This window comes from Convolutriloba macropyga, chromosome 2 (genome assembly GCF_964194025.1).
Source record: "Convolutriloba macropyga chromosome 2, txConMacr16.3, whole genome shotgun sequence".
Lineage (NCBI taxonomy): Eukaryota > Metazoa > Xenacoelomorpha > Acoela > Convolutidae > Convolutriloba > Convolutriloba macropyga.
The window spans coordinates 2,602,823-2,615,173 of NC_134469.1; the positions used below are offsets into that span (position 1 = coordinate 2,602,823).

Consider the following 12,351-nt stretch of genomic DNA (forward strand, 5'->3'; position numbering starts at 1 on the left):
ATTGGAACTCGCTGAGAAATTGAGTTTCGGAAGTTATTAATGGACAGAGATTTCAAGGAACTGGTAGATGCCTTCAATACAAGACAACAGTTAAACTGGTTGACAATTCCTCCATGGAAAATTCAGCTCGGAGATCTCTGGGAAGCCGCAATAAAATCCATGAAGACATTTTTAGAGAACTGTGGGGACAACAAAGATGTCTTTTGAGACTTTCACAGCCTTGATCACTCAAATTGTAGCCATCCTCAATTATCGCTCGTTGACAGTCCCATCTAGCAATACCAATGACCCCTCAGCACTAACACCAGCTTATTTTCTTATTGGACGCCCACTAACAGTTTTTCCCGGGCCGTCTCAACAAGATAACCGGACACTAAACAGAAGGTTCAAAAGCATCAACAACATTATCAGACAATTTTGGAAAAAGTGGTCCGTGGGCTACTTGACAACACTTCAACATCGACCAAAATGGCACGATAACAAGCAACAGTACGCTGTCAATGACATTGTTATCATCAATGAAGCCAACACGCCTGCAATGCTATGGCCACTGGCAAGGATTACACAAATTTTTGACGGAAATGACAAGATAGTACGAGTCGTCCAAGTTAGAACTCAAACAGGACTCTACATACGACCCGTAAGCCCACTTGTTCCATTGGAGAAGGAAAAACCAGAATCTCAGTTACTGAAATTGATGACAGCGGATGACTCAATGGATGACGATTGACAAGTCGGCAGCGCAACTCCTTTCAATACAACAAGACCGGGAGATAAGCGTTCCCTAATCAATGAGCAATTAACATTCAAGTCAAAAACATCAGGAATCAATAATTTGAAGTCTCTCACGCTAATTGTTAATCATTCACCTTCGTGATAGCAACAACAATGATGACCACAATGATGATGATGATAATGACCATGAGGATGACGATGACGAATACGACGATGACGACTACGACGACGAAGATTCCATCAAGGCAAACAACAATCAATCTTCAGAAAACAATTTTCTCGTCAAAAATTTTCTGTGAGGTGTCTTGTGTGAAATGGTCTCAGGTGACTTCAATTTTTCTTTTCATTTGAACTCGTTCAAGGAGGCCGGGTTATGTTGCGATAAACAATCTTTTGACCTTCATATTTCGAGAGCGTTAAAACTTCAATTCTAGATGACTTCTTCAACAAGTGCAACAATAAACTACCACGTGATTTGAACTAAGAAATCATAATTTCATTTGATTTTATCGGATGTTCATGCCGATCCCCAGAAGAACACTTTAGTATAATCAGAGGCACACTTGAGTGCACTTGAATCTGATCAGGGATAATTTCGAGCGGGACTGGGTCTTATAAGGGACAATTTTCATGACAACTGGACCTGAGCGCATGTGGTTCTAACCAAAGTATAAGTTTGAACGCTAGTGGTTCTGACAGTTATAATTGAAGATGAATCTGATGATAGCCAGCAAGTTTTTTCACTGTATTTTGGTTGTTTTAATGTTTGAATTTTTTTGGTTCCGACCAGAACCAACTTGGTCTGATCAAAGATTCCACTGGAGTTTATTGGCTCCAAAAAGAACCTCAAAACGATGAGGTCTGGAAACTAAAAAGAACCGGTCCCCTTTAAAAGTAGGTACAGATAAATGTTGAAAACTTTTTTTTTCGGCTTGTCGTCAAAATCTTGCCACAGTGGTATAAAAAATTGATATTTCGATTTTTCTCTGCGATGAATGCGTTCAAATTTATTTGAACTTTTGGACCAATGTTCTACTAAAAACTCACATAGTCACTATGCTTATATATAATCGAGTTAATGAAAGACTCACTCCGTGTTAGCACTGTATCAATCAGACCATTTTGATTGCAGTATTCTGAACAGTGACCATTTTTGATGCCGGATAATGCGATCAAATACAAAATTAACCGCAGAATATTCTGATAAGAAAGAAATTTGGGGCGCGGGAGATTCTGATCAGAGACCATATCCAGCGCAAGATAGTTAAATGAACGATGACTTTGAGCGCATCTGGCTCTGATCCGATAAAAATTTTGAGCGCATTTTCAGCGCAGAAAATTTTTGTGCGCAATTCATTGTGGTCAGCGGTGCATTTGAGCAGAATTCAAGCGTGGGAAAAATTTTGAGCGTGGCTGAGTTTGTTCAACGGTCGATTTTTTTCGGAATTTCTTCTCATAAAATGGTTTGTCCTGGACCTCATAGTAGAAAAGAATTGAAAACTGAGATTCATTTTTTTTAATTTAAGAAAAATATACAGTTACTTTATTTTAACTACAGGAAATGACTTATTTTTTGCAGACGAAGTAGAAGGCGTCATGGTCGTTCAATCATTTGATGAAACCTCATCTGTAGCTGACGTGACCTGCATCACAGCTGAAGAATCCTGTGTGAACAGGAACACTCTCCAATTCACGGCTGATGTGTTCCAAAATGTTGGTCTGGCCCCTGGATCTATCTACTTAGTGTCCATATTTGGGTCTACAGGTCCAGTTGAAGGGGAGGAGACTGCGTTGAGACATGTTGAAAGTAAATTTGTTAAATTTTTTAAGTTCAGAGATTTAGTTTTAAGTCTTAATCCAAGTTTTAATGCCCGAAAAAATGTCAAAAATAGCCGAAAAAAAACGTCAAAACTGATTGAAAAAACGTCAAAATGGCCGAAAAAAAGGTCAAAAATAGCCGAAAAAAACGTCAAAACTGATTGAAAAAACGTCAAAATGGCCGAAAAAAAGGTCAAAAATAGCCGAAAAAACGTCAAAACTGATCGAAAAAACTGCAAAAATGGCCGAGAAAAAGGTCAAAATTAGCCGACAAAACGTCAAAATCGATCGAAAAAACGTCCAACATGGCGGAAAAAAACGTCAAAATTAGCCGAAAAAACGTCAAAAGGGATCGACAAAACGTAAAAAATGGCCGAAAAAAAAGTTGCACTAAAAAAAAGTTATTAGAGAACGAGCACAGGCATCCCTCACATTTCGGGGGTACGGTACTTGAAATCCAGAATTCTGACCAAAGTATAAATTGGCTTGGGACGGGACATAGCTCATTCAATCACCCGTGAAATAAGCTTTAAAACTATATTATATATATATATATATATATATATATATATATATATATATATATGACATCCTATTTGGATCAGTATTTTGCGAATTAAAGACCAGCGAGCTATGACCCCCCCCCCCCCCCCCGGAGCACATAATTTATAACTCGTTTCCGATTATAACCCTATTTATAACGTTATAATCCGGTGTTATAAACAGTGATATAAACAGTTATGGCTGGTTAATTATACCTGGTTTTACTAGCACTAACTGAGGGCAACATTGGCTCTTGAGTAAGTTTATATTGAGGGACATCTGTACTTTGCACGGGCTGATTTGTACTTTGCACCATAATAGGGTCCACTGCGTGCCACACCACGGGACCTCGAGCTATCATGGGAGTCCTCACAGTAGCACCCCTTTTGACAATTTTGCTTCTGTTCAATTTCGACATTTGGCTTGTCTAAAAAGTACATAAATTTGGTAATTTCGTTTATTTTAGGGGCTGATACGGCTGAAAAATGGCTCAAAACGGCCCAGAACACCCGAAATACCCTCGATAGAACCTCCCAGGGTGCTAATAAACACCTAATAATCAATTTGGTATGCCCCCGGCATCATTTTTTGGCACCCCGGGAATGTGCCCAAAAAGTAATGCCAAAATCGTGGCACGTTGCCAAATTTTTTTGAATTCGAAATTTTCACTCGAACTTTTTTGAAAAGTTGGTTTTGACTTGGGAATCAACTTGCAAGTGTTACCCAAGTCTTGGCCAAGACTTGTCAGACTTTTAAGACTTTGTTGAGACCTGCACAGTACTGGAAAACGAAATATGACTTGGATTTAGACTTGCCTAGTACTGATTTAGACTTGTAGTTCGGTACGGGAGACTATATCTTAGTGCATGATCTTAATTTCTTTCCATTTTTTTCTTCATTTTTTCATATATGACTTTGTATGATTTTTAAGAAAAATTCCTCCACCTTCCCCCAATCCCCCCTCCCCTCACCTCCCATTTCTGAGCCCATGCAACTTAATGTAAACTGGGGTCTTTTTTCGCAACTCTAATGTTACTGAATTATTTAGCTAATTTTTCTCTTTTTTTTCAGAGCCGTTACCAGTTCGCGAGTTGTTGTGTTACGCAGTGTTTGAAGATCTCCTCAAGATCTCGTGGCTACCTCCCCGCTCTGGAAGTGTCCGGGGTTTCTTCGTCACTATCGAGCACCCAAATGGGCAGAAATTCTCACAGCCTGTGTACGTAAAATTGTGTTGTTTTTCTCTTGAAGTCTTCAAGCTAAAGACAATAATTGCTAATTATCGGGTCTACAATTGTCAAGGAACATTTGGAAGTGATAAAAATTTTATCGTGAACACAATTCTTCACATAATTTTGTAGTTTATTGAAATAATTATTATACACGTTCGTTGATAACTATTATACACGTTTGCGCTGTATATCGTTGATAACATAAGTTTATTCAATAGTTAATTAAAAAAAACTTCATTATCATTTTAGAACAAACTATTCATTGCTTGCTTGCTTTTTTATCAAATAATGACTTTTTTATGATGAAAAAAGAGACAATTGGTTATAAATTAACAAAAATTTTGAGTATTTTTAGGAAAATTTGTATTTTTTTCTCACATAGGAATTCCTTCCTAAAAAACGTTTTTGATAAATACCTAAAAACAGAATTTGTTAAGATTCTGGACACAGCTCACATTTTGTGATCGCAACGAAAGTTGATTAATATCTTGAAGCGTATTTCATTTGCTAATCCGATCAAATTCACTTGTCTCTTAAAAGCGCAATTTAAAACCTGACAACGGCACTCTAGGTAACCAATTGCTTAATGTTAGAATATCGATCGAACTATAGTCTTAAACTTAGTGAGAATTAGAAAGAAAGTTTAACTTAGCAGATTGGAAAGAGAAAAGCAAATTGATTTGATCACAGAGTTTAAAAAAATGAATCGTCAAGAAATGGTGCTTAGTATCAATAATCGTTTCAAATTGGTATATCTAGATAACTAATATTGCAGTGAGATTATTTGATGTAAAATCTTCCCAGCATGTTTTGAATGATACCACCGGAAATGTGAACGAATTCTTAGAAAAGTGTAAATGCATACCATCTATGGTATCCCCCTGCGACTGACTTCTGGGAAATCTGCAGAATCAAACCATATTGGGTAACCCTTCCGACCTCCACTGTAAATCATGTTGCTAAAGTTTGTGTTGTATCTTGACTTTCTCGTAATGATAATGGGTATATATACAGCTGATTTTTGAGCCTTTTTTCATCCCCAAAATCAAATCACCATCTCGATCTAATAATCACATCTCTCCTGTAAATCTCTGAATTATACTGTAAAATATCATTCTTGTTATTCTCTCATTTTGAAAAATTACTTTTTCTACTTAGTTAAAAACGCTTTTATTCTGCTTGCGAAAACCCATAACCCAACAGGTTATGGGTCCAGCAATTTTCTAAGTCGTAAAACTAATTTCTAAAACAAAACTAATTTGTTGTTGACAGTCATAATCCTTTTCTGCTTAGTACCTTTTCTTTTCACAACAGTTTTGCCTGCTCAAACTATGATGGATCAACAGACAGTGAAGCTGCTGTCCTACACAGGAAAGGCACAGGACTTTCCAAACTGGAGCACAAGATTTGTGGCAATCATGCAGAAGAAGGGACTCTACAAATCACTACTTGGGACAGAGGAGGAACCCAATAAGCCTGCACTACTAGCCAATGGGGCGAGCAATGATGGAAAGAAGAACCACAATGTGCTGAAGGATGCATATGAGAAAGAAGTTGCAGACATCAAGGAGAAACGGAACAACGTGTGGTGCCATCTGGCACTGACTCTAGATGCAACAACCCTCACGCTGTTGAGACATGGCTGTGTGGGAGATGACGGCATTGGAGATGGAGCAAAGGCTTGGAAGCTTTTGCAAGAGAGATTTCAGAGTGTGGAGACGCCGACAGTGGTGACTTAGGTGGCACAGCTTGCTCGACTGCAGCTCGAGGATGCTGAGGATTTGGATAGCTTCTTCATCAGAAGACAGGAGTTGCTCACAAGGCTACAAGAAGAAAGGGAAGCAGTCTCAGAGACCATCTTCAACGCCTTGGTCCTCGATGGTCTGCCAGTGAGGTATGAAAGTGTTGTTATAACGGAAAGCTTTAACCCGGCAACGAACTTCACAGAGTTGAGGAAAAGGATGCAGAACTTCCATGAGAGCATAGCACAGAGGCACACGCGACAAAGTTGTTCAATGGCACTGGCAGTGAAGCGTGACTTCAGGAGGGGACCCAGGAAAGGAAACTGCTTTTTGTGTGGGATCCCCGGACGCTTTACCAAGGACTGCAGGAGGAAGGAGACAGCACAATCCAGCAAGTGTGGTGAGAAAGGTCACCTAGACAGGGCATGCAAGAGACAAAGAGATAGAGGCAAACATGAGTCAGAAACAATGGGTCCAACATTGGCTTCACCAGACGAGGAATACTGGGCAGCTCTTACCCAGTGGAAGACAGCAGTCATGCTGGTGAACAGTGGGTGTACAGATCTTATAGTAACGAACATCGATGCGTTCCTGGACTTTGTGCCCGTTCAATCAGTGGTCATAAATCCCAACGGAGAGGCTTCCAGAGTGGTGGACGGAGACTGTGTGAGGATCAGCATACCCTCAAAAAAGTGGGATTCCCAATGCGAACTCAAAAATGTTTTGTGTGTGCCGGACTACTCTTCAAACCTCTTATTAGTCTCAAGATGAACGGAGTGGGGACATAGCTTCACATTCGAGAAAACAAATAGCTGCATGAAGCTACAGAAGGGAACTCGGGTAAACCTAACACAAGAAAAGCATTTGTTTTACTTACCCTGCACCGTTCCAGAATTCAAGATGAGTTCCAACAGCGTGAAACTTGACAGTGCAAGGAAGTGGCACAGGCGATTGGGTCATTTGAATGAAGCGGATGTAGTTAGGACTAAACCAGAGAAAATGTTGGAACTCGATGATGTATGCAATGTGTGCGCATTGGCCAAGATAACAAAGACTCCATTACCAATAGTGGCAGAGACCCAAGCGGGAGAGAAGCTGTAGAGGGTGTTCACAGACGTGATGGGACCTTTCAGAATAGAGTCACTCTCAGTGTTCTGGTTATGCATTGTGTTTTCAGACCACTACACGACGTTTGTGTTTGTGGACTTGCTTAAGGCAAAGAGTGAAGCACTGGCCAGCCTGAAGAAGTTTGTTCTCAGTTTGGGGACGCTCAAGAAGCTGAGACAAGACAATGCGAAGGAGAACCTCTCAAAGCTCAAAACAGTTCAAGATGTACTGTCTAGATGCAGGCATTCTACAGAAGACCATACCAGAGACGCCACAACAAAATGAGTTAGTTGAGAGGTGCAACAGGACACTGCTGGAGATGGCATGATGCTTGCTCATTGACTCGATTCTCCCCAAGATGATGTGGGGAGCAGCAATTCTCCATGCAACAAGGTTCAGGAACTTGGTTGTGAGACGAGGAGCAAAAAATACCCAGCAGAGCTGATGCGAGGTATAAAATCAAATCTTTCAATTAGTAAACTGTCTGTTTTTGGTTGTACAGTCTTCATGAGGAAGCGGGACAGAGATGTCAGCAAACTTGAACCCAAGGCACTGGAAGGAAAGTTTGTGGGTTACACTGAAGGAGACAAGGGATACCTGGTGTACTGGTGTACCTACCCAACACGCGCAAGTTTGTTGCAGTTCGAAATGTGATCATCAAGGTGTCCGAAGTGGGCTCAATCCGTGACAACACAGAGACGCCTGACCTACTAGATGAGGGGTCACAGCAACTTGGGATCTGGCATCCAGATAATGGTCATCAAGACTATGGCAACAAACAGGAGCAGGGCACATCTACTGCAATAAAGGAGGGGTGGCATTACGCAGAGAGCGTGAACACTCAAGAAACGACACTGAGACGAGATGCCTCAGATGTTGAGGAAGCAGCACTGGGTGAAGAATCTACTGCCACAAGAGGGAGTCTGAGACACTCGAAGTCACTGGAAGACAGTGAAACGGAAGACTTCTCACAGACAGTTGGCTTCTTTGAAGAGGCACTGGAGCAAGCGGACAGGGCTTAGCTCAGACCAGGTAACAGGACAAGGATTGTTCCGCAATTTTTTGGAGAAGTCAGGACCCATCTTGCTGTGACTGAGGGTGACTATGTGGAATACAAAATGGTCTACGAAGCCAAGCAAGGTGACGATTGGGACCAGTGGCACCGGGCAATGAAGGACGAGGTCAAGGCACTCCAAGACAACAAGACCTGGAACCTAGTGAGACCACCCACAGACAGGGACGTCATAGCGGGCAAATGGGTCTACAAAGTGAAATTGGGACCCAGTGATCAAGTGGACAAATACAAGTTGTCAGATCGACATTTGGTTGATCTAAAAAGTACATAAATTTGGTGATTTCGGTTATTTTAGGGGCTGATACGGCTGAAAAATGGCTCAAAACGGCCCAGAACACCTGAAATACCCTCGATAGAACCTCCCGGGGTGCTAATCAACCCCTAATAAACAGTTTGGTATGCCCCCGGCATCATTTTTTATGATGAAAAAAGAGACAATTGGTTATAAATTAACAAAAATTTGGAGTATTTTTAGGAAAATTTGTATTTTTTTCTCACATAGGAATTCCTTCTTAAAAACGTTTTTGATAAATACCTAAAAACAGAATTTGTTAAGATTCTGGACACAGCTCACATTTTGTGATCGCAACGAAAGTTGATTAATATCTTGAAGCGTATTTCATTTGCTAATCCGATCAAATTCACTTGTCTCTTAAAAGCGCAATTTAAAACCTGACAACGGCACTCTAGGTAACCAATTGCTTAATGTTAGAATATCGATCAAACTATAGTCTTAAACTTAGTGGGAATTAGAAAGAAAGTTTAACTTACCAGATTGGAAAGAGAAAAGCAAATTGATTTTGATCACAGAGTTTAAAAAAATGAATCGTCAAGAAATGGTGCTTAGTATCAATATTCGTTTCAAATTGGTATATCTAGATAACTTATATTGGAGTGAGATTATTTGATGTAAAATCTTCCCAGCATGTTTTGAATGATACCACCGGAAATGTGAACGAATTCTTAGAAAAGTGCAAATGCATACCATCTATGGTATCCCCTGCGACTGACTTCTGGGAAATCTGCAGAATCAAACCATATTGGGTAACCCTTCCGACCTCCACTGTAAATCATGTTGCTAAAGTTTGTGTTGTATCTTGACTTTCTCGTAATGATAATGGGTATATATACAGCTGATTTTTGAGCCTTTTTTCATCCCCAAAATCAAATCACCATCTCGATCTAATAATCACATCTCTCCTGTAAATCTCTGAATTATACTGTAAAATATCATTCTTGTTATTCTCTCATTTTGAAAAATTACTTTTTCTACTTAGTTAAAAACGCTTTTATTCTGCTTGCGAAAACCCATAACCCAACAGGTTATGGGTCCAGCAATTTTCTAAGTCGTAAAACTAATTTCTAAAACAAAACTAATTTGTTGTTGACAGTCATAATCCTTTTCTGCTTAGTACCTTTTCTTTTCACAACAGTTTTGCCTGCTCAAACTATGATGGATCAACAGACAGTGAAGCTGCTGTCCTACACAGGAAAGGCACAGGACTTTCCAAACTGGAGCACAAGATTTGTGGCAATCATGCAGAAGAAGGGACTCTACAAATCACTACTTGGGACAGAGGAGGAACCCAATAAGCCTGCACTACTAGCCAATGGGGCGAGCAATGATGGAAAGAAGAACCACAATGTGCTGAAGGATGCATATGAGAAAGAAGTTGCAGACATCAAGGAGAAACGGAACAACGTGTGGTGCCATCTGGCACTGACTCTAGATGCAACAACCCTCACGCTGTTGAGACATGGCTGTGTGGGAGATGACGGCATTGGAGATGGAGCAAAGGCTTGGAAGCTTTTGCAAGAGAGATTTCAGAGTGTGGAGACGCCGACAGTGGTGACTTAGGTGGCACAGCTTGCTCGACTGCAGCTCGAGGATGCTGAGGATTTGGATAGCTTCTTCATCAGAAGACAGGAGTTGCTCACAAGGCTACAAGAAGAAAGGGAAGCAGTCTCAGAGACCATCTTCAACGCCTTGGTCCTCGATGGTCTGCCAGTGAGGTATGAAAGTGTTGTTATAACGGAAAGCTTTAACCCGGCAACGAACTTCACAGAGTTGAGGAAAAGGATGCAGAACTTCCATGAGAGCATAGCACAGAGGCACACGCGACAAAGTTGTTCAATGGCACTGGCAGTGAAGCGTGACTTCAGGAGGGGACCCAGGAAAGGAAACTGCTTTTTGTGTGGGATCCCCGGACGCTTTACCAAGGACTGCAGGAGGAAGGAGACAGCACAATCCAGCAAGTGTGGTGAGAAAGGTCACCTAGACAGGGCATGCAAGAGACAAAGAGATAGAGGCAAACATGAGTCAGAAACAATGGGTCCAACATTGGCTTCACCAGACGAGGAATACTGGGCAGCTCTTACCCAGTGGAAGACAGCAGTCATGCTGGTGAACAGTGGGTGTACAGATCTTATAGTAACGAACATCGATGCGTTCCTGGACTTTGTGCCCGTTCAATCAGTGGTCATAAATCCCAACGGAGAGGCTTCCAGAGTGGTGGACGGAGACTGTGTGAGGATCAGCATACCCTCAAATAAGTGGGATTTCCAATGCGAACTCAAAAATGTTTTGTGTGTGCCGGACTACTCTTCAAACCTCTTATCAGTCTCAAGATGAACGGAGTGGGGATATAGCTTCACATTCGAGAACGCAAATAGCTGCATGAAGCTACAGAAGGGAACTCGGGTAAACCTAACACAAGAAAAGCATTTGTTTTACTTACCCTGCACCGTTCCAGAATTCAAGATGAGTTCCAACAGCGTGAAACTTGACAGTGCAAGGAAGTGGCACAGACGATTGGGTCATTTGAATGAAGCGGATGTAGTTAGGACTAAACCAGAGAAAATGTTGGAACTCGATGATGTATGCAATGTGTGCGCATTGGACAAGATAACAAAGACTCCATTACCAATAGTGGCAGAGACCCAAGCGGGAGAGAAGCTGTAGAGGGTGTTCACAGACGTGATGGGACCTTTCAGAGTAGAGTCACTCTCAGTGTTCTGGTTATGCATTGTGTTTTCAGACCACTACACGACGTTTGTGTTTGTGGACTTGCTTAAGGCAAAGAGTGAAGCACTGGCCAGCCTGAAGAAGTTTGTTCTCAGTTTGGGGACGCTCAAGAAGCTGAGACAAGACAATGCGAAGGAGAACCTCTCAAAGCTCAAAACAGTTCAAGATGTACTGTCTAGATGCAGGCATTCTACAGAAGACCATACCAGAGACGCCACAACAAAATGAGTTAGTTGAGAGGTGCAACAGGACACTGCTGGAGATGGCATGATGCTTGCTCATTGACTCGATTCTCCCCAAGATGATGTGGGGAGCAGCAATTCTCCATGCAACAAGGTTCAGGAACTTGGTTGTGAGACGAGGAGCAAAAAATACCCAGCAGAGCTGATGCGAGGTATAAAATCAAATCTTTCAATTAGTAAACTGTCTGTTTTTGGTTGTACAGTCTTCATGAGGAAGCGGGACAGAGATGTCAGCAAACTTGAACCCAAGGCACTGGAAGGAAAGTTTGTGGGTTACACTGAAGGAGACAAGGGATACCTGGTGTACTGGTGTACCTACCCAACACGCGCAAGTTTGTTGCAGTTCGAAATGTGATCATCAAGGTGTCCGAAGTGGGCTCAATCCGTGACAACACAGAGACGCCTGACCTACTAGATGAGGGGTCACAGCAACTTGGGATCTGGCATCCAGATAATGGTCATCAAGACTATGGCAACAAACAGGAGCAGGGCACATCTACTGCAATAAAGGAGGGGTGGCATTACGCAGAGAGCGTGAACACTCAAGAAACGACACTGAGACGAGATGCCTCAGATGTTGAGGAAGCAGCACTGGGTGAAGAATCTACTGCCACAAGAGGGAGTCTGAGACACTCGAAGTCACTGGAAGACAGTGAAACGGAAGACTTCTCACAGACAGTTGGCTTCTTTGAAGAGGCACTGGAGCAAGCGGACAGGGCAGAGCCCAGACCAGGTAAAAGAACAAGGATTGTTCCGCAATTTTTTGGAGAAGTCAGGACCCATCTTGCTGTGACTGAGGGTGACTATGTGGAACACAAAATAGTCTACGAAGCCA

At 41.7% G+C, this 12,351-nt stretch overlaps 1 protein-coding gene across 1 annotated transcript in view; it reads left to right on the forward strand.

Moving 5' to 3' along the window:
* LOC142335564 (uncharacterized) overlaps positions 1-12,351 on the forward strand; it is a 172,451-nt gene that overhangs the window by 119,686 nt on the left and 40,414 nt on the right. The window contains exons 14-15 of the mRNA XM_075384102.1: positions 2,315-2,542; positions 4,168-4,312. Of these exons, the coding sequence (XP_075240217.1) occupies positions 2,315-2,542; positions 4,168-4,312 (373 nt within the window). The remainder of the gene's footprint in view (positions 1-2,314; positions 2,543-4,167; positions 4,313-12,351) is intronic.